Source organism: Nyctibius grandis, chromosome 18, assembly GCF_013368605.1.
Source record: "Nyctibius grandis isolate bNycGra1 chromosome 18, bNycGra1.pri, whole genome shotgun sequence".
Lineage (NCBI taxonomy): Eukaryota > Metazoa > Chordata > Aves > Nyctibiiformes > Nyctibiidae > Nyctibius > Nyctibius grandis.
In genome coordinates, this window is record NC_090675.1 from 5,771,441 (window position 1) to 5,798,285 (window position 26,845).

Genomic DNA, 26,845 nt, shown 5'->3' on the forward strand with positions numbered 1-26,845 from the left:
TTTTTCTTGCTTATTTCTGTATTGTCTGTCCAAAGAGCTTGGTTTGTCCTGCTTGCTTGCATGTGCAGAGGGATGCCTCTGGTTTCCCTGTGTGCTTGTAAGGCTTCATTTGTGATACAGAAATAAATGATGTGGCTGTTTCCATCTCTCCCTATTCTCTCCCTATATAGTGCAGTTTCCTAGTTGTTTTTACTTACGTTGTCTCAAGGTGGTTTCTTTGTCTTGACTCCTGGAGAGCAGATTTTCTGGCCTAGCCTTGAGGCTAACATGGCAGCAAAGCTAATCTATGGTGTCCTGACTCAGTGCCTTTCTGTGGCCGTGGTATTTTAGGGAGCATTGTGAGACCTTTAGAATACATCGGACTTTCCTGGTGCTGTACCATTTTTTTGCAAGACAAGGAATACAAAGGTGCTTCTGATTTGATTTACAAACCATAATATATTTTTGATGAATGCTGAGTGCTGTGATAATGAATGGTGCCAGTTTGAGGGCCTGGAGGCTGAAGTCATCTCTTTAGCCCCAGTGCAGGAATAGCAGGGATGAGCGTCGTCTAAGCCCATATCCATTTGTTCTAACCCTACCAATAAGGGGGGATACCCTTTAAATGCAAGATTTACTGGCCCACTGACTCCTTTGCCTCAGTCCATGGCCTGCCAACGAAAGTGCCATTTGAATTATTCAGCGAACACCGTATGTATCCAGAGAGTGGAGGAGCCCACAGCCAGCTGCTTGCCAAAGGCTCCGCTGGAGGGAAATACAATTTCATTGCAGAAGTCTCCTGGTAAAGTTGGCAAAAATAAAGGACTGATGTTTTTGGGCATGAAATAAACAAGGTTAAAAGGGGACATATTCTTTACTTAAAGCTACGAAAGCAATGTGATTTGGTCTTAAGACAGCATGTGTATTTTGGTCAGTATATGCAGATCTTGTATAACTACAGATACAAAGATACAAACATACACAATTTTTATTTTTGGGAGAAAGTTTGAAATTTTAAAAATTATTTCCATTTCAAATCAGAACAAAAAGTGCAAATAAATAAAAGATGCGAAGGAAAAAAAATGCTAGAAGAGTTGCTCAATTATTTAGACAAACTGAAATTATTTGTTTCATATTATTCAGTGTGGTACTTGATAACTGTTCAATTGGATTCTCTCCACCATGAAAATCCTGTTTTCTAAGGAGCAAAAATTTTGGCCCTGCTGTGACACAAAGCTGTGCCTTGAACTCGGGCACAGGCATCTGTGTGAAATGTAGACAGTCCCAGCCTGTGCCCGCAGTCGAATGCATTTCTGCATCAGATCAAGGCTTTGCTGTGCATGGCTTGACTATATGAAATAACAGTGCTGTATACAAATACGGGGTCACTACTGTAAATGTGCAACTAGTGTGTTGTAGCACAGGAAACAAAACAAATTCACCTTTGTTTTAGGAACTGGCTTAATGCTCCTCTCTGTCTAATTTATCATTGTAACTGAGCAGTGCAAGAGCAGTGAATCCCTCTTTGTTGGCATGAAGATTTAAAGCGAGCATCCCTAGGGACTCTCTTTCTCTCCACACCCCTTTTCTATTTCTTTTCATTCCTCAAACAAAGAAAATAAACACTTTATGAGAATGTGGCTGTGCTGCTCACTGGGTGTATCAAGCACATTTATTTAAGGCCCAGCTCTGTGAAATAAACCCCGGGCCAGTGGGAACAGATTTCCCTTGGCTGCAAGGGCTGCGTACTGTGTGAGGGGATGTAAGTTATGTGAAGCATGTCTGGGATGGAGTGTTTTGTTACCAGTAACACGCCTGTTGTGTTAGAAGCACTCGGAGTCGTGCTCTGAATTCTGCCAGAGCTTGTGCTTGTGGAGCGGTGATGGGCCAACAGGGCAGCCAGTGTGGGCAGGCACAGCCCTGTTTGCTGTGAGATCTGCCCTGGGTGCTTTGCCAAGTAAAAAAGGTTGTAGGTGTATGAAAAACAGGTACTTATCAAAGATGATTTGAAAAGTTTGAAAGACTGTACGTGGAGGAGTTGGAGAGAGTGTGGCTGAGATGATGCCAGCAGAGGACACAAGTTCCCTGCTGGGAGAGGCTGGTTCTTGCTGGTATTTCAGACAGCATATACTCAAAAAAGGCAGAGTCACAGGTGTAATGAAGATGATTTAGTCAAATCTGCAATGAAGAGGTAACCTTGGACTTTGATAGCAACTTGTGTAAGACCTAGAAAAATCTCTAGGAAAAAAAAACATGACAGGGCTTCTAGGCTGGCAGAAGCTGGGAAGGTGGAATGAGAGCTTGAGGATCTCTTTCTTTTGGCAGGAGTACACAGGTTTCTGGCTAAATCAGTCTGAGCAGAATCAGCTGTGTGTACTTTGCCTCCTACAAAACTGGGCAGCTTCAAGCAAAACAGCTCAGTGGCTCTGTAATCTAAGCTGGCGTTGCTCAGCTCTTCCTTGACACTAGCTCTAAGAGTAGTTTTTTTTCATAACTCTGGTTGCACGGACTCCAGTAATTTGGAAGACTGTTCTCCACAACTGTAGTACGGTATGGTATAGTATTTTAAGTGACAAAATTGAGAAGGGAGAGGGGAGGATAAGGCTGAGAATACCATGTCGTGTTTGAAATAGATAAAATAAATAAATGGCAAGCAATTGCTCTGATACTCATCTTCAGTTATGACATCAGTTTTTGCCAGCTTTGATTTCATAGGGCCTCTTCGGCTCAACAGCTGGCATTGTAGTCTTAGATTGCAGCTAAATATTTATTGTGTGGCATCTGTTGGCTTAGTGAATACTATGAAAAATGTAGAAGACTGTCCATTTTGCCTTTCAGCTAAGTTGCTACAGCTGTTTTGTAGAACTGTGTGCCTTTGAAATCTTGAGTAATTGTGTTCTGCTGTTGTCAAAGTTGGTGTGTAGGAGTATGTTTTAATCTTTTGTACTCAAATACTTGAATAAAATTTCTTTCTAAACATGCTTTTTATCATGTCAAGGTAAAAATTTCAGTGTATGCTCATACTCAGCAGTCTCAAAACAGATAAGAACAACTCAGGATTTTGCTAAAATCCCATTGAATGCAGCTGAGACTTAAACACACGTGTGTGTAATTAAATGTGAGAAGGTTATTCAGGTAAGGCACAGCAGCAGTATTATGTAGTCTGTGTGAATAATCACAAAGGAACAACACAGATCTCATTTGAAGTATCGTGTCATAAATTGTTAAGAAATACAGTGTCTGCATCCAAACACGCAGTATGCTGAAGAAAGGCATGGGCTGTTGGTTGAACTTATGAACAGGGAAGCACATTTATTTCGTCGAGTAAAATACTGCTTTTAGATTACTTCCTTTAGGTCTAGTGTGTTACTAGAAGTCAGTCGCAGTTTACTTGTGCTAAAGAGTGACTGCTATCCCACTACAATAATAGTGTAAAATCTAAGTAGAAAAGAGTTGACAGCCATATATTCTCTACATAATGCAAGGTAGAACGCAATTTAAAGTGTATAACCATGGCTGAGCTGAGAAGTACTAAGTGTACAGGATCCCTTGTTTCCATTTGCCTGATGTGTGTATGTAGCAGGCAACTATGTATTTAAGTTCCTCCAAGTTTAGTTTTTTTAATTGGCCCTTGTGTTTTTATGAATTGTGATACCGCTGTTAATGATATAATGGTCTACTTTATTTCTTGAAGGTCCTGTGATCATTTACTCAAACAGGTTTGACTTACTCTGGAATCAGACTATTCTCTTGTTGAGCCCCTTTACCAAGCTGGAAGGTGTGTGGTGAGGGAGAGGACTGCAGGAGGGTTTCCTCTTGCTGATATGAGTTGAATGTAATTAGAATCCAGTTTTCCTCTGCCTCCATCTCATATTTAGTATGTGGCATTGAAGGAGGCCATCACACTACATGTCATTTAGAAACAGTCATTATTTGTGTCCTTATAATATGTGGTGCTTACTAAAGCCTGATTTGCAGGAGTACTCAGCACTCCCAGTAGCTGCTGAAATCCATGAAGGCTGTGCTTCATTAGATAAAGTGCTTTGTGGAGCTAAGTTCTCTGAAAAATGAAATCTGAGGGTGCTTCCTAATGGGCACTTAAAATTAGCAGATGTTTTTGACCTGAACATGTCAGGACTGTTGTTGCCACCTATAAAATGGGACTAGTGAAATACCTTCATCTGGCTGAAAAGCTGTAGAATAGCTCAGTGATATTTGTTGAGCATCTGATACTATAGTGAGAAGCTCTATAGAAAAGCCTTTGAGGAAATTACTAATTGAGCATTCGGAGGAGTGTGAATGGAGTGTAAGTAAACAAGTTTTAGGTTCACATGTTGGACAAAGAGGAGAAAACAAAATCCTGAGTGGCTGCTCATTAGGTGAATACCTTCCATTCTGCACAGGGAAATAAGAGCATGCGGTCACGTAATTAAAGATTGTATCATGACACACATGCACCAGAGGGCTGAATTGAGGTGGTGTTTGCAGCCTTAATCGTGGCCTTTCATAACTTCCAAGTCCTTGACTTCATAACCTCAATAAGGTTCCTTTAATGTAGGTTTTTTGTGTGTAACTTAAATCAGCAGCACTTGAAAAGAAACCTTCTGTTTACCAATGATATTGTTAACAAATGATTTTGGGATGCAAAATCAAAGCCATCTCTTTGCTACAGAAGCACTTTTATAAAACATATCTCGAGCAGACAGCAACTTGCTTTTCTATTGTTTTGCCTTCATCTCTGGTCACCACACAGTGTCCCACAGCCTGGTACCGCATTTCGTCTGCGGTCTGTTGCACAACCTTTTTTGCACAACACTGAGCCCCTTTGTTTTCAGATTCCAGAGAGGTGCAGGAGGCAATGGATTGTAATTTTATGAAAACAAAGCAAACAAAACAAGATTAAACCTTTCTGCAGAGGTCTCACAACTTGAAGAAATTGCTGGGGTTGTTGGATGCACCTGCTATAGTTGACATCATGGCTCTCTTCACCAGTACCTTGTGTCCTAAAATACCGGAATTTCTACACTTTGAGAATCCTTCTCTCTCTTGTATTGCACTTTACACCTGCCTTCCTTTCTCCCTGGTGTTGCTTTAAGAGTGTTTGCAGTGTTTTCCCCTCGATAAATGCTTTTGAGGAACCAATTGTGCATTCAGAAGAATACACAGTGTGTTTAACTATCTTATCTGGAGGGAAATTAATTACTATTATAAACATCTCATTTTATTTTCTGATTTTGAAGGATTGCAGGGACTAGTCAGTGTGTTGTTTCCAGACCTTTACATCTTGTTGCTACTGCCAGAACTAAAATAACGAATTATGAAATGTGAGGGAGGGATTGAAGTCTTAGGGCTTTCATCCATCAACTATAAAAATTCTTCCCAAATGTAACAGAAAACACAGTATGAGTCGATGAAGACTGTCTGTCAAGATGCGATGGCAAATTTGGAACGCTCAGACTGGCGTGGTTTCCTGATTCTGAGGGGTTTGGTTCGGTTTGTGCTGGATTCCCAGCTAACGATACCCACTGCGTGATGCTAACGAAGCCGCAGTATTTCTCGCAGCTGTACTCTCTGGGCATCTTAATTTCTTGCAAGCTAAACTTTCGTAACACGTTTTCTCAGCTAATCTGGAGGTGGTGGTTTTGCCAGTGTTTCTGTTTGTACGTTTTTTCATTGGAAGCCCTTTGGCTGCTCCTTGCTTCTCCTCGCATAACGTCCCTGGCAAATGAAGCGCTTCTGCAGCCGACAGCCAGGACCGAGGTGCTGAGTCTGTCTTATGGTTGTGCCAATAACTTGGAAAGAATTTCAAACCAACTTTTGTAGCTAGTGAAAATGTTTTTTTCTTCCCCTTCCGCCCCCCTTAATTGGCTTCTTCCTTCTGCACTCGTGTTCCTGATCAAACGTGAATTGCTTGTACCTTGAAAATAGATGAAAGGCTCCAGAAGTACCTTTCTGGAGTTTTTGACAAGGATGCTTTATGCCTGAATAGTGGACAGGGGCAAACTGGTAGAGTCAAGCTTGCTTTTGTAACTATTTGTGTTTTAAGTGGAGCATTATATTGACATTTCCTGACTGTGTAATCATTTTGGGTTTTGAAAGCTGTCTTATTTCTTTATACTTAATTTAATTCTTGGGAGTGAAGGATAAATTGTTGGCCTCTGATATAAAGCTGTTGTGGACTTCAGCAAGAACCTGGGGAGCAAATAATTGGAATATAGGTCTAGACTGATGCAGTTATTTGATTTTACTAGCGCTGCACTGTCATCTACTTTTGTTTTTAATGATCAGTTTTTAGAAGTTGCACTTTGTTGGGGTCATGTTCAGTGCACATTCAGAAAGTAAGTTCTTGCAACACTGGAATCATAATGATAATCCACAAGGATGATTTGGGAGGATTAAGGCTTGAAATTCCTGAGCAGCGCCTGAAATTTTCATCCGGATAAGTGCCTGCGGTGCCTTTGCACAGTGCATTTACAGCGTTGCTTTTCATCAAGTGTTCCCATAGAAAAAGGGGTGGAACAGAGTTCCTGTTGTTTACATGTAGGTTTTAAGTCATTGTCAGAGGGAAAGTGGCTGGAGGGCAAGGGCAGGAGGAAAGGGCAGCAGCTATGGACTGGCTCTCGGGTGAGATTCATGGGGGTGAAGTGTGGCCCCCACAAAGCAGTGTGAAGCACTGCTCATCTGCCACTGAGGATCTAATTTATAATTAATGAGCTGTCATTTACATAGCAAGAAGATGAACTCTCCTGAAATAAATCAGGCATAGCTCCCTGAAAGCTTAACACTTGATGAGAATGCAGTGCGTCCTTCAAGCCTCCTACCTCGAGAAATTATCTGATGTACCCACGGAGGCAGCTTCTCCTCCCCTCACCAAATGCAGGGCTTGGATTGACATTGTTAATATTAATTGGAGCTGAGATGATTGCAGTGCCACCCCATCAGGCTTCAACAGCCCTCCTGCTCGCCGACGTCGTGGCGGGAGTCTGTTCAGCACGGGCGGCTCTTCTCCGCTATGGCACGTACAGTGGTATCAGGTTGATTAATGTGCCCAATAGAAATAAAACAAATGGAAATTTTTTTAGATTATACAATACACTCATAAATATTAATGCACTTTTGTATTGAATTGCATGTAATTACATATTTATACATTTAAGTCACCTTCCTGATACACTTAGGGCACTTTACTGATGAAAGATATCTCTGAATAAGATGGTTTTAAACCATGCCTAATATGTTTGTAAGATTTATTTAATAATGTGTGGGCTTGTGTGCTGGCAGGAGAGGAGAAAAACCTCCATTAAAGTCTGAATGTGTTGTTCACAGGATCTGCTGCTTAGTTTGAATCAGCTCCATGGGTAGCTGCTGAAAAATACGTCTCGACATGAAATATTACTACATCTCCTTATCTATGTAGATAAGGTCTGTGCAGTCCTGTCACCTTAGAATAATTACAGCTTATTACTCTAATCATGATGATGCCTGAAGTCTGTAATTAAGATTGTGCTGGCTAATGTACTAGCACGCGGCATGGTACAGCTATTGTCCTATCTAAACAACCGAAAGATAAAAATTGGATGAGGGAGAAAGGGCAGAAAGTGGGGAAGTGATTTATGGAGGGCCACAGTTCCCAGCCAAGCGCCGCCTCCGCCAAACCCAACGGCTTCCAAGAGGGCAGAATCCGTGCGCGTCCTCCACAGCCTCCTGCGTGCTGCTGTACCGATGGTGTGTCTGAAACAACCCTGGGCAGCTTGCACCCTTAAATGTGAGGATCAACACCCCATGTGGTCTCTATTCAAGCTAGTTTTAATACATCCTATCCACCTGTGTCTAAGCTTTTGTTCTTTCAACAAGTCCTGTTGCAGTCCAGTCTGCAGATGAAGAATTTAATATGTATTTCTATATAAATATATATTTTAAGGCCAAATAGTATATCTGTTGAAAGCAATGAGAGGTTCTGCCATACAATTCAATAACACAGGGTTTTGACCCACAGCACTCTGTAATTTTCTCTGCAGCAATGTCAGCTGGTGAAAAGCAGACAGCTGTTGTGGGGAGGAACATGGGTGTCTAAACACCGAACTTTATGTCTAAATTTCATAGTAAGCCCACCCACCAAACTGCGTTTAAGACCCACTTTCACAATTTGCAGAACTGCAAGCTATGTACGTATGGAGCTCCTATTCTTCTCTTTGGTTATGAGCAGAAGAGGCACCTTATTTTTGGAGATTTCTGCAAATTGTTTCTTCTGTCTTGGGAGATACATTTTCATAGAGCTTGCAGAAGGTTTGTGAAGCTGCTGTCACTCATCTTTGCTGTACATATATATGTAGATTCTTTCATCCCAATTCTGACATGAGCTAAACTTTGCTTTAGGTGTATCTTGACAATTCATGAAACTTTATGCAATTGGCCAGAATATGGGCTTCTAATGGAGGAGGTTATCCCAGATATGCCCATAGTTATCTGCCAAATTTGACCTATCTTACACCCTCTTTAAAGCTAATGGGAGCTAGTAATTTCTTGATGGCAGTGCTAGCCCCATTAGCCATTTTATAAGTTTCTGGAAGCCTGCCACTGTTTCATTTAGATCCCTAGCTGGGGGAAAAAAAATATTTAAAAAAAAATCCCACAAAAGCTATTTAGTCATTAGGAGAATATTTTTTTTTTTTTTTTTCCCCCAGAAAGTTTCCCTTTCTTCACTCCTTCAGGCTTTCACATTTAGAGTGAATCCTCTTAATAGCTTTTCTATAGATAAATATGAGCTCTGTGCTGGTATAATGTGCTATTCATAAAGCACTGGATTTTTTGATACTGATCTGAAAAAATAAAGATTTATGTTTATCGTTAGCAGCGTGATGATAGTTATCTCAAGGCCCAAATCTATTCTATGATAAAATATCTAATTGGTTCAATAGAGTGCATGGAGCAAGTTGTAATTCTGGTGCTTTTCTGCTGTGTTGAAGCTGCTCTGTGGGAATGGCAGGTTACTTGGTTTTCCAGTTCATAAAGTGTAGCCGAATAGGGCTGAGTGCGGGAATCGCTGTGCGAGGTGCTCTGCGTTTGTGATCCAGGAGGGCAATGTGTATTTGTAGTTGCTATTTCATGAAGCTGTTGATGATGAGAATTGGTGAAATAGTAACCGTAATATGTGACACCTGAGAATTTGCCTTTGTGTGTTTGTGGCATGTATCTAAATCTGAAACCTTCCTGGGAGAGGAGGCAGAAGATGTGCTCTGAGAAGTGATTCTTCTCACTTTATTTTCCCTCGGGCTTGCTCTGTAGGATCTCTCAGCTTTGTACAGTGCTTTTCACAAGTAGATCTCAAAGCGTGTTATGGCGATTGGTGCTACTACTGACTCTTTTTTTTTTTTTTTTTTTAAATAGCTGGAGGAACCAGCGTAAAGAGAGAGGACATTCTTAAAATACTGATCCTGCTTTATAGCCAAGGATGCTAAAGATTTTTTTCATGAGCTTGGATACAGCTCCTGACTGTTCTGATACGAGCAGCACTGTATGAAGAAAAGCTTAGGATATTTCCCATGTTGTCTTAGGTGAAGAAAAGGTAGAAAAAGTATCTTATATCTTCTGTTTCATACTCCCTTCTTTATTGCTTGTAAAATTATTCTTTTTACCAAATATCAAATTAGAACATTGATTGTCTTCAGTTTAATTAATGTTCTCATTGGTTTTAGTTACGAATTTTGTGAAGCTCTTGTGTTTTAGATAGGCATTTAGGGAGCATTCTTTAATTAAAGCCAAACTGATTTTTGCCTTTAGGCATGTTTTTCTTGCATTAAAAGGTGGCATAATTTGAATTATATTCTCCTGAATCAGAATCTTTTTGTGACACAGGGACCAACAGCCCAATTTCTTTCCTGCTGTCGGTTATAATATTAAGTGACAATAAACAGAAGCATGAAGGCTTACAAGATGGTATAGTACTTGATGGTAGGGCATGGAGAGCTTTTGGTCAAAGTAGCCAGGCATGTTAGTAGAATATTTGTAAAATATTACACTATTCAAGTAATATGCTCCTGATATGGAAATACTGTACTCTTACATAGGAAGTTCTTGGCATAGATGTGACTTAGCAAATTATATTTATTAGATTGACAATAGGCATTGTAATTTACACCTTTCCAATAGCTTTTAATTCTTCTCTTCCAATGACCCTCCAGCCTCCTCTTCCTCTGCCTTTAATTTTGTGTTATTGGAGAATTTTTTTTTCAAGTAACATTTATTTGAAATAAAAATATGAATTCTGTGTGTTGCAGGTTATCAGTAGGAAAATACAGTAGCTGTAAGCTAAGCAACAAAACTTCTGTTTATGTTACAAGACTTGAGTGTTTGTTATAGACAAATATTGATTCTGGGGTTTAAAGAAGGGACAGTAACAAAGTTTTCAAATACAAGTGGTTTGGGGTTTTTTGGGGTTTGTTTTTTTTTTTTTTTTAAGAGCTTTCCTCACCCCCCCTGAGATTTGGAAATCTTCTGCTTAGGTCAGGCTTGAGGGAAACATCCACTGAAGTCAACTGAGATTCACTGGCTTTAATTGGCTTTAGGTCAGCTCTTGCCTTGTCCTGTCAAATACAAGAAATAGTAAAAATAAATGTGAAAAGCAAAGCTTTGTTTAAATCAAAGACGATTGTTAATTTAAACATTATAAACATATGGTGTCTTCTAAATGCATTCTTACTTGATACATGAGATGTGTTTGACAGTTGAGGTTGATGGTATGAAATCTAAAGGAGTACGTGTCTGCTTCTGTGCACTCATTCATCTTACAGATTTTATTTTGCATTTGCCTGTCTTTTGATTAAGCGGACACCAGTGAAGACTGGTTTCTCCTTTTCTGGTGACTGTAGTATTGCCTCGAGAATGCTTTGCTGGTCACCTAGAATTGCTGCTTAAAGAGGTCAACCAAATCAGAGCTGTATCTTAACCACTGTGTTTTGCTTCTCTTCCTTCCCCCGCTCCCTCCCTCTGCAGAAGGACATAGCCCTGAAACCTCAGGAACGTGTGGAGAAGCGACAGAATCCTCTAGCCAAGAAGAAACGGGAAGCACTTACCAATGGGCTGTCGTATCTTCCGAAAAAGAACAGACTTCACCACCACCAGTACAGCTCTGACCGAGAAAATGATCGTAATCTTTGTCAGCACCTTGGGAAAAGGAAGAAAATACCGAAGGGCCTCAGACAGGTGGGAGACGAGTTATCTGTTGTGGGGAGGGAGGGCTTTGGCTGTTGGCACATGGTATGTAGAAGCCGGATTCTCGTTTTGTGGGATCACTTATTTTAACCTTTTCGTAGTTGTTTTATTCTTGGGCTCTCAGGTGCCGCTTGGTACCATGTCCTGGTACTAGAAGAGATTAATTGAGTGGGAAAGCCAGTGGCATCTTGATGCTAGAGCTGAGTTGATTAATAAATGTGCAAAGGTTGGAAGAGCTTTCCACAGGCTGGCTGTGAGACTGTCAGGGCAAGCAAATGTGGTCTCTCTATTACATTGTTAGGCCAACTTTGTGCTATAAATATGCCTTCTTGTCTTTAGACTTTGTACACAGAAGTGTAAGAACCCCTTGAACATCAAGGGCAAGGTAAGGTAATTGCGAGAGGGGCAGCTGTTAATCAAGACAAAGCTCTAAGACTGATTACAGTGCGAGGAGTTTATTTGTAGGATGTCAGTGGCACTGGTGTGTGCTCCTTTGGGTAACTAATCACCTACCCGTAAGCAAGAACTTCCTGCCGTCCTAACGCTGGTGTTCCCTTACTGTGGTAGCTGTGGCGCACGTGTGACAAAAGTGAGCAGAGAGCAGCCAGGGTTGCAAAGCTTAAGGCTGGAAATCTTGGACTCTTATTCAGGACTGTGCAGTGTTGTGTTTCTTGTTTTTAAAAAAGAAGAAAGCGTGACAAGTGTGATTTCTCTGGTGAGCAGGATGCAGAAAAAAAGAGCCTTGTTCTGCTTTTTTTGAATAAATATCCCTTGTGTGTTTGTTATACCTAAAAGACTAAATTAGAGCTGGGCATTTTAAGTGTAGCATGTGCCTGTATGGTCATTTGGCTCATTCTCTGTGAAACTGAAGTCTAAAGTAAAGCGGTCAGCTTTAGGTCAAAGCTGACCTAAATTTGAGTGATATTAATGACTCTTTGACAAAAATTTATAAGTCTAATGGAGATGGTTGATATTCATTGAATGGGTCTTCATCCTTGTTTGGTGCAAACCAGATATTGCTTTGCAGAGAAACTTTTAGGAGAATTCACAGCTGCTCATTTTGTGAGCTCGGGGAAATGGAAGGAACATTGAGGATGACAAGTACACTGACTTGTATTCAATTTTGATATTCTGAGTTACAGAAGCTGGTAAAAAAAAAATGTTTTCATTATTATTTTTAAGCCTGTACTGTATATAGAAGTAAAATAAGAAATTGTACAGTGCTTCAGCAAAGCAAACAAAAATTGTAAAATGCCTATTTTACACTACCACACCAGTTAAAGGTATTTCTTGTAATTTAATTTTACTTTGTATTTCAAAGGGAGGTGGGGAAACTCTTCAAGACAGTTGATGCAATGGTTATAAGTAGATATTGAAGGTTGCTGTGTTTCCTTGTGTGTTTTCTGTGTTCACCTGCATGGCCTTCACCCTGTTCCTTTTTAGTATGTCAAATGGTAAATGTATGTGCTTTGTGCAGTAGGAACTGGCCTTCGTAAAAGCTGATTTTGTTGCACTGTTTGATTCCCCTGGCATAGCTTACTGTCAGGTGAAACCTTTCTGCCCGGTACTTAGGCAATGAAGGAATCAGCCTCGCTGCTGATGGAGGTTATTTGTGAGGCTGTGTTTTTAAGAATAAATACACACTGGCTTGGAAGGTATTGAGTTGACAAATGTCACGGAAAATGGTTTTCCTTTTAGCTGATAAATCTGAGTACTCTGCTTAATTCCTGAGGGATAAGGCTGAGAGGAAATAAAATATCTTGCTCAGTATAAATTTAATACATTTGGTAGGGGTATAGCTCCTTAGATAAGAACACTTTAGTCTCATGAACAGTTCAGGTGCTGACAAATCCAAGTGGCTTTGGCAGTTAGCGTGGAAAAAAGATGTCATGGAAAAGACTATAAAGCTTATTTGAAAAGACATGCCCGCAACCCTTATGTGTAGTATTTCTGGTAAGCATTTTCTGTGTTCATTCAAGGCAAATGGTGAAGACCTTGAAAAGGAGGAGAATGGGAGGTTCTGAGGATGGTTTTCTCTGATCATGTAACACTTTTCCTCCTAGAGTGACTTTTGGCTGCACACCTCGGGTTTGTTTCCTCACGTAGCTCCATCCCACTGAATTCCTGGGCTCTTGATGGGAAGTAAAGTTGCTTGTCGGCCTTCTCACCTGACAGCACCAGTGGCCCCAACTCTTGGTTTGTTTTGTGCTTGGCAAGTAGGAAAGTCCAAAGCCAATTAGAGTTTAGTATTCTACATATATATGGTGTCCTTGCCATGTTAGGGATATATATTTTATACATAAATAATGTATCTTGCCCCTGTTGTCCCCGGAGGAATCCTGAATTGTCACGTGTGACTATTATAATTGGATGGCAGGGTGCAATCTTGATGCTGTCACTTGTATTCCTGTGCTGGCATAAGACCTTGGCTGCAGTCTGTCCCTGTTGGGAAATATTTTATACCTGAGATCTTGTTCGTTGTTTTACCAGTAGTTAACAGTCCTGTCTGATACGCCTTTCTGTGAAATCTGTTATCTGCTGCAGGTAACTCTCATGTGCAGGATTTACGGTATGAAGCTCCCTCGTCAAACAGATTTAGTTGAAGTCAGCTATTGGAAGGACTGCTAATTAGTTTTCAGAGAAATCCTTGCAGTATTCATGCAGGTATTTATCCAGCTATGCTGAAATGCCTACAGGTTTATTGAAATCCAGAAAATGTGAAACTGTAGGTTAATTAAGGCTCATATTTTACTAGCGAGAAGACTTTTGAACTCTGCTTTGTGAGCTTTTATAAATGTACTTATTAAATGCCTCAAGGAAATTTTAGTTGGCATTAAGCAAACATAAGACTCATCAGAATATTTCTCCAGCGTTTTAAATTTAATTTCCTTTACGTTAATTGGTGGTGGTGTGGTTTTATGTGTTTTCAGTAAAAATCACTTGAAACTCTTAAAGTGAACATTTTTCAACTAGTTAAAGGGTGGCAAAATTTTTTGCGTTTTTATTCCTCAAGGTTCGAGGAGAACGTGGCATACTAGGAAACAATGAATTTTCATTGCAGAAGGAGTGTTGAAAGTATTTTCATAGTGAGAGGGAAGAATCATTTCTCTTTATTCGGTGGGTGTGTGTTTTGGAAAGGGCGGAAGACACTGACTTTTGCTACCTCTACCATTTCCTGCATTGTTTTCTTTATCTGATTCATGCCTTCTTGCAGAAAAGGGTTGTCTTTGGCATATGCTTCTAAACCAGCAAATCTCTGTGCTGGGCAAGTGGTGTATTAGCTGGCTGATGTGTATAGGAGAGCCAACTGCTGCTGGGCTCTACTTTAGCTGGCTGATTCCAAAGACACTTTCAGAGTATCAAATCCCAATCCCAGCTATCATGTGAGTGCAAAGGAGGAGACAAACTGATAATAAATAAGGGCAGATAATGAATAAAGGGAAGAAAACTCATGACGGAGAGATGAATTAGGAGGTAAATTTTAATGAGATAAAGGAAAAATGGTAAGAGCAGCAAAAAAAGATACGCATCTGACTCCGGGAGTCATCACCTACAAGCATTATAAACTATTAGCTTTAACCTTGTAGTCCATTACATCAATCAATTAAAGGGGAGGGAGGGAAGTATTGAAGCTTTTCCTTCTCAGAATTAAGTCCACAATCCCCTTGGCAGTCTCACCCTGAATCTATACATCTTAAATTTGATACTGCTAAGGCTTTTGATGGCTGATCTGGATGGCCACTGTCGTCCCCTGTCATCATTGCCTGTGAACATCACGTTGTTAATTGTGTTGCAGATTTAGTTATAGCACGCTTGTTCTCTGGTGCAGGGGTGCCTGTGTGCTTCAGTGCAGCAAACCTCTGGTGTGGAGGGGGAAATAATCATTGTGTGATCTGCATTTAATCACACTTACAGTGAGGAATGGCTTTTGCACGCTCTTAGACAAGCCTGTACATGACAGGTAACGAGAGCGGAGCGGGAGGTGGGTGTTAGCTGTGTGGTTTGTGGTGACATTGGTCGGGGAGCTGAGCAGATGGGTTTGATTGTCACCGGCAGTGTGATTCCAGCGAGAGCTGGCTGTGGTGACAAGCGATTTACAATGTGCTATTTACAGTTTGGGTTTCCAGTCTCTCAATGACATCTGAGTGCTCTTTAGCAACTGCTTTCATTACTGCTTTTCTAAGAGCTGTTAATTGAAAATGAAATTGTGGGTGGGCTTTGGGAGTGCAATAGCAGCTACAAGTATTATATGCAACCATGGAGAACTGTTTAATTTCTTTGAGTCCCAACTTGTAGCTCTGTACAGCAGCAAGGGAAAAAATGTGTATATATTTGTGGAGTGTGTTGTTAGACACCTTGGAAATACTGCATACAACGTGCATACACCCATAATGAGTGATAAAGGCTTGAATCTTCCTTTATATAGCTGCTGTGATTTGGGATTACTTCACTGGCAGCCAGTGGATTTCAGTGACTGTAAAACTGCTGAAGATCAGGAAGGAATCTGGGCCATGAACATAGCTCAGGCAGGACTACAGAGGGGTTTGCAAGCCGTGCTGGCTGCCTTGGGGCTGGTTTTGCACTGTTGGAGGTCTGGCTCTATATGACTGAAGTTAAAGGAAACATTGCTACTGACTCGTAGAGCGTGGGACTTGCACACCTTAGGAGTAGTGCCAGCTGGGCATCAGGGCAGCAGTGATGCTGCCATGCGTTAATGGAAATTGAGATGTTGTTTCTTTCCATTCTGCTTGTAAAGAGAGAGGTGTGTTTTGTTTTGTTTTGTTTTTTTTTTATTTCAAAATACTATCCCAGCCACTTTGAAATTACTGGGTTTGCTGTTTGTTTTGCAACCTACACAGCATGGTTTTTCAGAGGGGTGAATGTTACACAAGGCTGTGTGCATGGAGGGATATGCCCAAAGAGGGGGGCCAGTGTGTGAGTTAACATCATCTGTGTCTGCTACTGTCCGGCTCAGCGTTACCTAGTCTGCCATCATGCTGTTAAAATGTTGTGTTGCCCAGTCAGTAATTTTATCCTTGAAAAGGAACCACTCTTTATTTTGCACACATGCACAGTATGTGGATTTCTCTGTGTGTGAGAGAAGGCATGTTTAAAAGCTGGGCTGCTCTTCAGTTGCCCCTCTCATTTCCCTCTCAGAAACCACTGTTGGTGACAAACAGTGCTTGAATTACAAGCATTTTGTGATTCTCAACTGCTGTTTGCTTCTGATCAGAGGCCACAGAACTCTCCAGCTGCACTTAACTCGCAGTCACCATATCCAGTGTGGCATCTGTGAAGGCACCCAGCTGCTCGAAAGCATCCAAACAACTTCTGGGCCCTGATAATATATAATTGAGCTCAATGGGCACAGAAAAGATTGTTGTTCTCCATAGAAAGGACTGAAAAATGATGTGTTGCTTCGCGTGGCTGTTGTTCTGCACTGCACATCCTCCCCCAGGTTTAATGAAGTTCCTGAATAGGCCCTTTGGATTCCTTGAAAACACACACCAGAACAGGCACATCGTAAAATCCAGAGCCATTCACAAAAGCAAGCGCGATGACGGGATGCAGCTAACGTTTTCTGAGTGAGGCGAGGAGCTGTGCTCCGCGACACGCCGAAGCAAACACCTGCATTCATTGATCAGCTGCTCGTAGAAGCTGCCACTTTACTGAAGATTTGCCTGCAGTGACGTGTCACAGGCATCCCCTCCCCTTATAATCACCAGTTTCACCTGCAATTTTTCAATAAGCTATTGAATTATACCTCTCTGAATGATACACTGCAAATCCAGCGGGTCCTAATTGCTAATGATGGTTCTGAAAGACTTTCATTTGACTGTAATTAGGTTTGCAAGCAATCAGCTGCCCTTATCAGAATTGAAAACACATATAATATGAAATATGGGCTGGTGGGAATTTAGCGTTTTCTTAAAAGGAGGAGGGAAGAGGAAGATGTTTTATTAGCAGAAGCTGTGACATATTTTAACACCTTGAAAACATCATGTGTGAAATTAATTCTGTTCAGTATTATACCATCTGGCAGTGTTATTGTTCTGTATATATTGCCATGTAAAGCACGCTTTTTTCATTTGGGTATGAGCCTGTGTTTGAAATAGTAATCGTGAGTCAAATGGATTACTAAGGATGTTATCCCTGCTAGATAGGTTAAAAATACATCTTGGGGAATCCCATGGATTCAAAATGGCTTCCCCATGGAGAGCTTTGCTTGCAGGGCTGATGAAATTGGAAGAAAAGGGCCTTGTTTTTGCCATGCCTCTCTCCTGTGAACGAGTACATGTGCTCAAAGGTAAGAGAAGCTCTATCCAGCTGTTGCTTATTGAAGCTGAAGTAGAAAATGCCTGTATCTTAGACTCAATACCATGATAATTGTTCAATAATATACTGCTATTTTGATCCTGTCTGTATGCTCTTGCATTAAACACCCAGCTTGGAGCCTCCTGTGAGAGCTAACAGGCATTAGCGGCTGGTGTCTTTGGGCTCCGGTGTAGGCACAGAGGGTCCCGATTCGTAGACACAAAAGAATAGAAGCTTCAAAGCTGCTTACAATCTGGTGTTTTCCCACTCTGGCTAAAATATCGGCTGTTTGGCAGGGTGGCCTGTCTATTAAGCAGCACTCAAGCGTGGGCATTAATACCTGATACGGTGACCAATGCAATTATTGTGACAGTGTTACTTCTAGATGGTGGAGCTTGTTCAGCCGAGGAAGAGCATGGAAGAACTTAGGTCATATCTGGAAACAGGAATAAATGGTGGGATATTAGTATCTCCCATGTGTCTCTGAAGCTGATGGTGTGAGCTGATTGCACTTGGGACGTTGCAGGAGAGGGGCTTCCCTGCCTCCTCTGCTTTTGCCTGCCGTCGCTGTTGTGTTGGGGGTGACCAGGCTTGTAAGAAAATGAGCAATGTTGGCATGTTTTTATTTCTAATGCAATTTTTGCCACTGCTTTGTGATCTGCCCTTCTGCACCTCACTTCGTCTTTTGGCTCCAGTTTATGCAGCTGTGAAACAGAGTTGCCAGAGGGATGTCACCACCCTGTCACCAGACCAGGTAATGCTGGTGGGAGAAAGTGCCCCTGTGTGCACCACTCACTCACTACATCCAGTATAACAAACTCCCAGCAAATTCCAAACTGAAAAAAGATTAAAACCAGTGGCTTTTGGGTTAACCTAATCATGTTAACCAATTAGATATCTTGAGAATGTAGAGGAGGATGTAGGGAGGCAACTAGGAAAGCTAAGGCCTCCTTGGAATTAAACCTTGCAAGAGAGGTCAAGGACAACAAAAAGGGCTTCTTCAAATACATTGCAGGTAAAGCCAACACTAGAGGCAATGTAGGCCCACTGATGAATGAGGTGGGGGCCCTGGAGACAGAGGATAAAAAGAAGGCGGAGTTACTGAATGCCTTCTTTGCCTCTGTCTATACTGCTGGAGGCTGTCCTGAGGAGCCCCGGACCCCTGAGGCCCCAGAAGAAGTCAGGATAGAGGAGGAATCTGTCTTGGTAGATGAGGGCTGGGTCAGGGACCAATTAAGCAATCTGGACGTCCATAAATCCATGGGCCCTGATGGGATGCACCCGCGGGTGCTGAGGGAGCTGGCGGAAGTCATTGCTAGGCCACTCTCCATCATCTTTGCTAAGTCGTGGGCAACGGGAGAGGTCCTGAGGACTGGAGGAAAGCGAATGTCACTCCAGCCTTCAAAAAGGGCAAGAAGGAGGACCCGGGTAACTATAGACTGGTGTCAGCCTCCTGCATGATGCTTAGGCTCTTAGTTAGGCTTTTGTAACCTTAGGTCCAGCTCCTGATTGCCGTAACTCCATGTATTCAGCGACACCGACCTAGGCCGTGCGCTTGAAAAATGCGTGGGGACACTTTAGGAGTGTCAATGGACAACACTCAGAGGAACTGTTCCCTTGCCAAGGCTCCCTAGTTTGGCCTTTCCAAGGGGAGGACGATGAGGGGGGCAAAGAAGCAATTCCTTGAATTAAGTAAGTAGGATATTTTCCTCTCTCGTTGTAAACTAAAGGCAGTACTCCTGCTTTTGTAGCTGACTGCTTACAGGTACTCTAAAGAGGAGGGAGGCTGTAATTTCCCTATGCCTGAACAGCTGCTTTTTGGCCGAGATTTATTAGAAGCGAAAAGTAAAAGGCAGCGTGAGTGGCAGTTACCGCAGCCTGGTAAGCTAAAGCAGTGTGAAATTCAGGTACTGAGCCCGCCCGATTGCTGTCACGGTTTGCAGTGCTTTGTGGGGCCGTTGCGGAGGTTTGGAGCCGGCCCCGGCCTTAGCCCGGCAGTGGCCGTGCAGGGGCAGCTCTGGCCAGCCCCAGAGGCTGCACGCTTACACCACGGTGGCATGGCCTTGCTGAAAGACGTGTATGTGTGTTGCTAAACTTCCTGCTATTTATTTCATTTCAGCACAAATGACCTGTGTATAAAGCTCAGGAAAATAATTGATAATCTTCCTCAACCCTGAGGAGGTTATTCTCTGCTTTTTATGGTTTCATGAGTTGGAATGTTGCTTTTCTATAAAATTAAGACATTTTAAAATTTGGTTGTGCCCAAACCCACTGAAATGGAACAAACTCTTAAATATAAAATCCCCAGTTTCCTATGTTTAACTCTTTTCCATAGCGTACGAACTATATGCACTGGGAAAGCCGCCTTTGTTATTAGCAAAAGTGTACCATAGCTTTATTTTTTCTCCTGAGCTTGCTGTACTCTTGAATAATCCAAAGGGTGATTTTGATCTGGTTCCATTGCCAGTTAAAGAACGCAGTATGGCCATTACTACATAAGACCATGACTTCTAAAACACACAAAACAAACTTGTCCTTTTGTCCTGACCTTGCCCTGGAACATTTTTCTCTGCTCAATATTAAAATACAGTGAGGTTATATGAGCGAAAATGAAAGTTACTGTTCCTAAAAGAGAAAAATATTGTAATAGACAATCAACTGCAAAAGTTACTGTGGTTTTGCATTTCCAGTGCTGTTGGAAGTTTACCTCTAGTATTGGCAACGCCGTACAGGCTATGACAAAATAAATACTCCTGATGCTTCTAATTTTCCATTTTTTAATAGTCAGTGTAGGATCAGTTTCAGATTCATCCTTTTGTATTGGATCAGCTATTGGAAAGATTATTCATATGTGTCACTCTAACATGAATGCACTTTCTTGAAGAAGTCCTAAGCTTATAGTGAAGTCCACCCTCACTCAGGAAAGGGCACGAGCATCTTAGCCATAGCTGCTTTCCTTCTTACACTGCTGATCTCTGTGAGCAGTTGTAGTGACCTGTTTTCAAGAAAATGAATTCTCCACTTTCTCCAATTAAAGAAGAATTGCTATTACAGTTTAGTCACAGTTCCTCCTGGTATGGAAGACACCAGAAAAACGTTCTCTCTGTAGTCCAGCAGAATGAAGACATAGAAATAGTTTCATAGCCTTTCTAGATCTGTCCTGTGTGTGAACATCCATCCTGCATGCTTGAGAAAGAAGAATCAAGTTCCCTCTTACGCAGCTCTTTTCTGCATGAGCAGAGAAACAAGAGAGAAAAAAATCCCAGGTTTGCTCATAAAATGCAGTCAGGCCTAAGCCCAGCTCACCCTGCTAACCCTCCCCCAGTCTCCCAAGGCTAAAGACACCCTTAAATTAATAAGGATAGTAAAGCTGAGAATGGGTGTAGAACTGGAAACTGATGTTTGTTACTTTTTCTTTAAGAGATTTCAGGTTGGCTTTGTCTAAATATTTTAATAAAAATATTTTAATCATAAAGCAGGTGGATTTTATCTTAGCCATATGAAGTAGCAAACATTTGGTGCATGAAAATTTTCCGTGGTGCTTTTTTATTTTTGAGGACTATGCTCACTATTTCCTTCTGAACAGGTTTTACTCCAAAGTAGTTGAACAAAAAAACCTCATACTTTTATAAATAAAAATAAAAATCAAGTGCCCAAAGCAGGAAGAGGGTTAATAAAAATGGAAATTCTGTTAAAATTACTAATCAATCTGTTTAATGTTTTATAGTCTCCCCTCCCCCTAACACATGTTCTTCTCTTGTAAAGCACCTTATTGCTTCCTGCTTGTTTACCGGCTTTTAGCAAGTCAAGCAGCTTTCAAATTACTTTGATGTTAATTATAGAACTTGTTCAATAGGGCTTGCTAGGTGAAGGAAAATAGCTCATATGTTTAAGAAAGTAAATAAATATACAGGCAAGTGCTCTGTGCTTTGCTTCTGAAGAAGGAAATGATAAGATACTGATGACTTAGTGTTGTGTTGTCAAATAAAGGCTGTGTTGTGTTGTCAAATAAAGGCTGTATTTGGGAGGCACGCTGCTCTCGGTTTGCAAGGTTCGATAGTAGTTGTCTTCACTTCTCTCGATGAGAAAGAACAACTATGTGCTGGGGACTGATCCTCGTAATTGTAAAAGGAGTTGAGTTTTAATACCTCTTGTGCCAAAGTTAAAGATTCAAGAAGCAGGGATTTGCCATAGCCCAGAAAAGCTGTTACTATAAACCAGCCCTTTGGATTGTGGGTTGTCCCAGATATTCCACTTGTTCTGCCCTGGACTCTGGTCCAGCCTGAGCTGCGCTGACTCTGTTTGATTCAGGCGGTGTTGCGTTAATATTTTGGCTGCAGCTCAGTTTGGGAATTTACAAAAGATGATTTTACGATTTGGAAAAACACTCGAGCTGTCTGAATAAAACTGCCACATACTCAAATTCAAATCGATTAGTCAATGTCAAGATGTAAAACCCGTGAAAGAGACCATTAGGGAGCGGTGACAGGGTGGGAACTGAGGATCAGGACCGCTACCCTCCAGCCGTGGATGTGTGGTCTCTGGCAAGTCACAGCCTCATTTCCTTGGGGTCATCTTGTATGTAAATTGTGTTTAATCATAAAGAGCTTGTCTACCAATTCCTAATCAAGACGTAAAGGTTTAATCAGAGAATTTGTGCAGTGTTTGGAGATCTTCAGATGAAAGGTTTGGTACCTGTGTGATAAAGGAATATTAATAATTTCTAGTACAAAGCACTGTAGCCATTACAGCTGACTGGAGTTTGTCAAAAAACGGTGCTGTGTTCAATGACCAGAGAGTACCTGTCAGGAAGCGATGTAAAACCTTTAGCTTATTAATGGCATTGTATTTATAAATTAGTGACAGTACACAGAGGGGGAGGGTGGAAGGTGTGTCATTACAAAATGCTTTTGAAAGATTTGAAGTAAAAGTTGTGGTCTGATGTTTCCTGTAAGAATTGCAGTGTTTTCGGTGATGGAAAGATATTATTTTCAGTATTAAGGCTTGTGCTTCCAGTGTTTTGAATGAACCTGTGCTTTAGTATGCAATAAATACTGAAAACGACCCCCTCAAACTTTCTTCTTCATAATAATGATACATTTTGGTATAATGATTACTGGTGTGCTATTACTGTTCTACTGCAGGTACCAGTGGGTGTGTTGTTTCCAGAAGCAATAAGTGGCATGGCATCTTGCGTGCTATTTTAGAGTGATCATAAAGCATTTCCTGGAGTAGAACTGTATGAGATTGTAACATCGCATTGAGGGAAAGAGACCTTACCTATCAATAGCAATGCAAGGCTTGTAATTTTAAATCTTTCTAATTTAAATCATGAAAATCTGTTTTTCATGAATAATTCAGAGATCTGATTTAGTAGAATTATTTCCAGCCCATGTATATTAAACAGCCAACCTGCTACGCCAGTTCTGTTTAAGACACTGTTGATGGGGGTTTTCTCTTTCCTGCAGAAATGATCATCTTTGTCTGTTAGAAAATAAAGCTGCTGTGGTATTTTGTCCTTTTGATTGCATGAGGATTTTTCTTTAAACCTTGTGGGCTAAAATTCAAGCTGAAGAAAAATAAACCCCTTACTACAGTAGCTCCTAGAATTCAATTTGGAGAGAGTAAACCTTGTACTATATCCATTAGGAAAATGGCAGTATTCTTCCATTTCCTGATGTTATTCAATTACTTACCCTGCTTCCTGCTTTTAGCGTAAACAGTATATTTTAGCTCATGACCTTTGACAGCAAATTGAATCAGAAGTGGAGATGCAATGAAAGTTTGGTTTTTTTTTTTAAGACTCTTTGAAAGCAATGATGTGTAGGGAATTTGGGGGGGGTTGTTTTGTTATTGTTTTTTTAATAAAGCTTGCTGTGGATTTTGTAATACAGTGCATTTCCCTTGGAAAAGGAAATTTAAGATAATGTCCTTCTTTGCTTTGGAGAACAGCAGACTCTGCATAGCTGCTCTTGTTAGTGCATGCCTGCTGAAATTAGCGTTGCGTATTTTAGTTAATACCAGTAAAAGTGGAGTTTGTTTAATTGAGACTCAAACCCTTGTTTAGATTGGATTAGCACTTCAAGAAAAATATTTAACTTGTAAAATGACGCTATTGACACAAAGTGGTTACAAGTCCAAAGTCATCATGAGCTTTGTTTCACCACTGTCACGGCCTTTCTCTTCTTGCCCACTCCCCGCTTAGAGGTTTTTTATAGTTTTTAAATGATTTTATGCAGTTTAAAGCCTCATGCTGGAATAAAAAAAATGTCTTTTTCTGTGTAAAGTAATCAGAACAGCATAAACAGAGTCTTCTAAAGGTGAGACAATCTTTCTGTACCATGTTACAAACATACAGAGCCTCTGAGTGAGTCTGAGCTTGAGTCTTAGTAAGAACTGAGGAACACTGTAAAGCAGTGCTGAAAGTGTATTTGCGTGGCATCGTAAGAAACCTCTCGTGTCAGTAATTCCAGCATGCTCAAGTGTATCAGGAAACCTGCAGAAAGTAATTCACCATCAGCCCTTTCATGGGTTTTACCTTGCTGCAGTTTTACTGTCTTTGAAATACGGGCTTCATTTTCCAAAGCTTCTCAGCACCACAATTAACCAAGTCCCAGTGCCAAACTGACTTAAAGTACTTGGGAGTCAAAATCTTAATAAAAACTGGTGGGATTTAGGGTCTAGATTTCCTCTGTGGCTATTGACATTTAGTCAAAATCTGTTTCTAGTTTCCTGATTTTACACCACTCTTCAGGAAGGGAAAGTCAGCCCAGCCCTGCCCACTGCACGGGAGTTGCAGTTGGGTGGGTGGTAAGAGGTCTGAGACATCAGCTGGACAAACCACACAGTTTCTCATTTATATAAGATTTTAAATTTTCAACATCTCCAGGTCTGCTGCCCCTTAAGAAAGAGGGGAGGAGGGAGGAGTATGGAAGTGTTTGGACTAACAGGGCTGCAAATACCCTCTTGCAATAATAGAGGCAAATCTTCACATATTGTTCTCATCTTTCACTCCTCCTACAGTTCTTAGCTTTATCTGACCAGAATGCCTTCATGTCATAGTTCCCCCCAAATTTATCATTTTTACTAATCCTGTGTATTTATAGAACAATGACTTTTGGAAGGGAGTAAGAGCCCACTGATGTGTTCAGAACTTGCTCTTGGATCGAACTTGAACAGAACTTGAATTCAATAAGAAAAAATCAGGAGATGTCTTAAATTTGTTTCTTCAAATGTAAAGAAATGGTCACCCCCTTTCCTTCCCTTGGGTACAAAAGCAGCTTGCCACTCACCCCGGCTGTTGTGGTATCTAGTTGCACTGGAAATGCAATCTCTTTTTCTACAGTGAGTTGCAAAATTTTCAGGCCTGTACACAACACTAAGTTGTATTGTGGTCTGTCTTGGGTTTGTGCTAGGAGAGAGCCTGACTTTTCTGCACATGTATTTGTCTAACCTGGTACTAGAGCTTTGTTGCTTCGGGTTGTGTTTTTCTGCAGGCTGCTCCAATATAACATTTAATTCTTTCTTGTTCTGGCTGCAGCAATGCCAAGTATTTGTTGAACATCTGTCAGTGTGTTCAGATTATTAACCTAACTTCTGCTCATTTACGTTAATAAAAACATTTGAGCTTCATAACAAGCATGTGTAATGGTTTCTCACACTACTAGTCCCACTGAATTCCAGCTGAGAGAGTTGACACAATCTCACCCCAACTGGCAAAGCATTGGCAATTCCCCCTTCAAAAGCATTGCCTCACTTTCCCTGCTGCCTGGACCTGGAAGGTGGCACAGCTTATAAATGGTTGTGTTTGATTTTCAAACTCTAAAGCTCATCGTATTTTGGGACAGACTAGAAAATACGGGAAATGGACACCGGAACTGTTTCCAAATTTGGCATCTGTAGTCAGAAAGTTGCGGCCTGTCGTACCGATGCAGCATGGCTGTTGTGTTACAATGCCAACAGAAGTGTGTTGAGGAGCATGGCTGGTGGGATCAGGACCCATAAGTGCTCTTCTCAGATCTGCCACGGAGGCAGGTCCCTTCAGTCCAGAGGCTGTAGGATCTGCATCCTCGGAGATTTCCACATCTGCCCATAGCAGCCTGATCTCTCCTGAGCCGAGTCAGCCTTGCTTGGAGCAGGCCTTGGATGAGGTCACCCCCGAGGGCCCCTCCAACCAAAACGGTTGTATGTCATACTGAGTAAGTAATTTCTTTTCTGGGAACAGAACCTGATGTTTATTACAGTTATTTGGTGTCTACTATGGGGCTGCTAGTGTAATATGTATAACAAGCAGCTCTGAAGCCAGCTTGGGAAATAGTCCCTGTGTTTGGGTCTCCAAAGGCCTTCACTTTATTGTTAGTACACAGTTTTTGCAAGTTGAATTAAAGGACAGATCTCCTTCTTGGACTACGTGTACTCTGCTGGGCAGCAAAATGCACTTGGAGCCATTCTCACAAGTCCTATAATATTTTACTACAGATACTATTAATAAAATTATTAATTACACTTCTGGAATTAGGATTTTGTAATGCAACCTCAAACAGAAAACTCAAGCCAGACTGGCCGAATGTCATGAAACACTCAAACTTGAGCTGTGAGTAAAATAAAAGTCTTGAGTTGCTTTAAGGTTTACAGTTAAAAGAATGTAAAACTTTTCAGCTTGTCCAAGTTTTGACAGAAAACCTTGTAGTACTTGGCAGGCCTGGCTGGGTTTCCTTAAGTGTGAAACGCAGGATAAAACTGGTGACTTGGAGCCAAGCACAATGAAATGAAAAAGGTTCTCCTGAAACAAAGAGAAATGGAGATGCACAGATTTTTCTCACAGATTTTTCTTACAGCTCTCCTTCAAATCCTCAAGTACGGCACGGGAGTGCTGTGGGAGAAGGTGCAACTGCAAGAAATCCTTGGTCCAGTGAGGCAGCTGGTGACTTCGAGGGAGCTGGGGTGTTTTGTGCCAGCTGAGCATTTTGACCATGAAGTTACTGTTTAGTTGTAGAGTGAGCACAGAAGTGAGATAAACTGGTAAAGGCTTTCTTGTTGCCTTGTAATGCGTACAGCAGCACCAACAGACAAGCTGTAATTAAAAGCTGTTTTGAACACATTTCAAATGTTTGACTTGAATGGGAGGGGAAAGGCAATTTTCTCTCTGTCCTTCCTTTCACCCTTGAACTGGGACTTCTACAGCCTGTTAGGCGAAATGAAGAACTTGTATTCGTTTTCTATCCAGAAAGGCTTTTTAAGAAAGGACTGGTTGTGAAAGTATTGGGGAAGGTTTTGCTGACAGCGGATAGAGTTGTGTTTGCACATGTGGGGAGCAGGGGGAGTCGGCTATTGGACATTT

General features: G+C 41.3%; 1 protein-coding gene across 4 annotated transcripts in view; it reads left to right on the forward strand.

Moving 5' to 3' along the window:
- AUTS2 (activator of transcription and developmental regulator AUTS2) overlaps nucleotides 1-26,845 on the forward strand; it is a 757,133-nt gene that overhangs the window by 195,148 nt on the left and 535,140 nt on the right. For all 4 annotated transcript variants that reach the window (XM_068415808.1, XM_068415810.1, XM_068415811.1 and 1 more), the window contains exon 2: nucleotides 10,972-11,181. In XM_068415808.1, coding sequence (XP_068271909.1) covers nucleotides 10,972-11,181 — 210 coding nt within the window. The remainder of the gene's footprint in view (nucleotides 1-10,971; nucleotides 11,182-26,845) is intronic.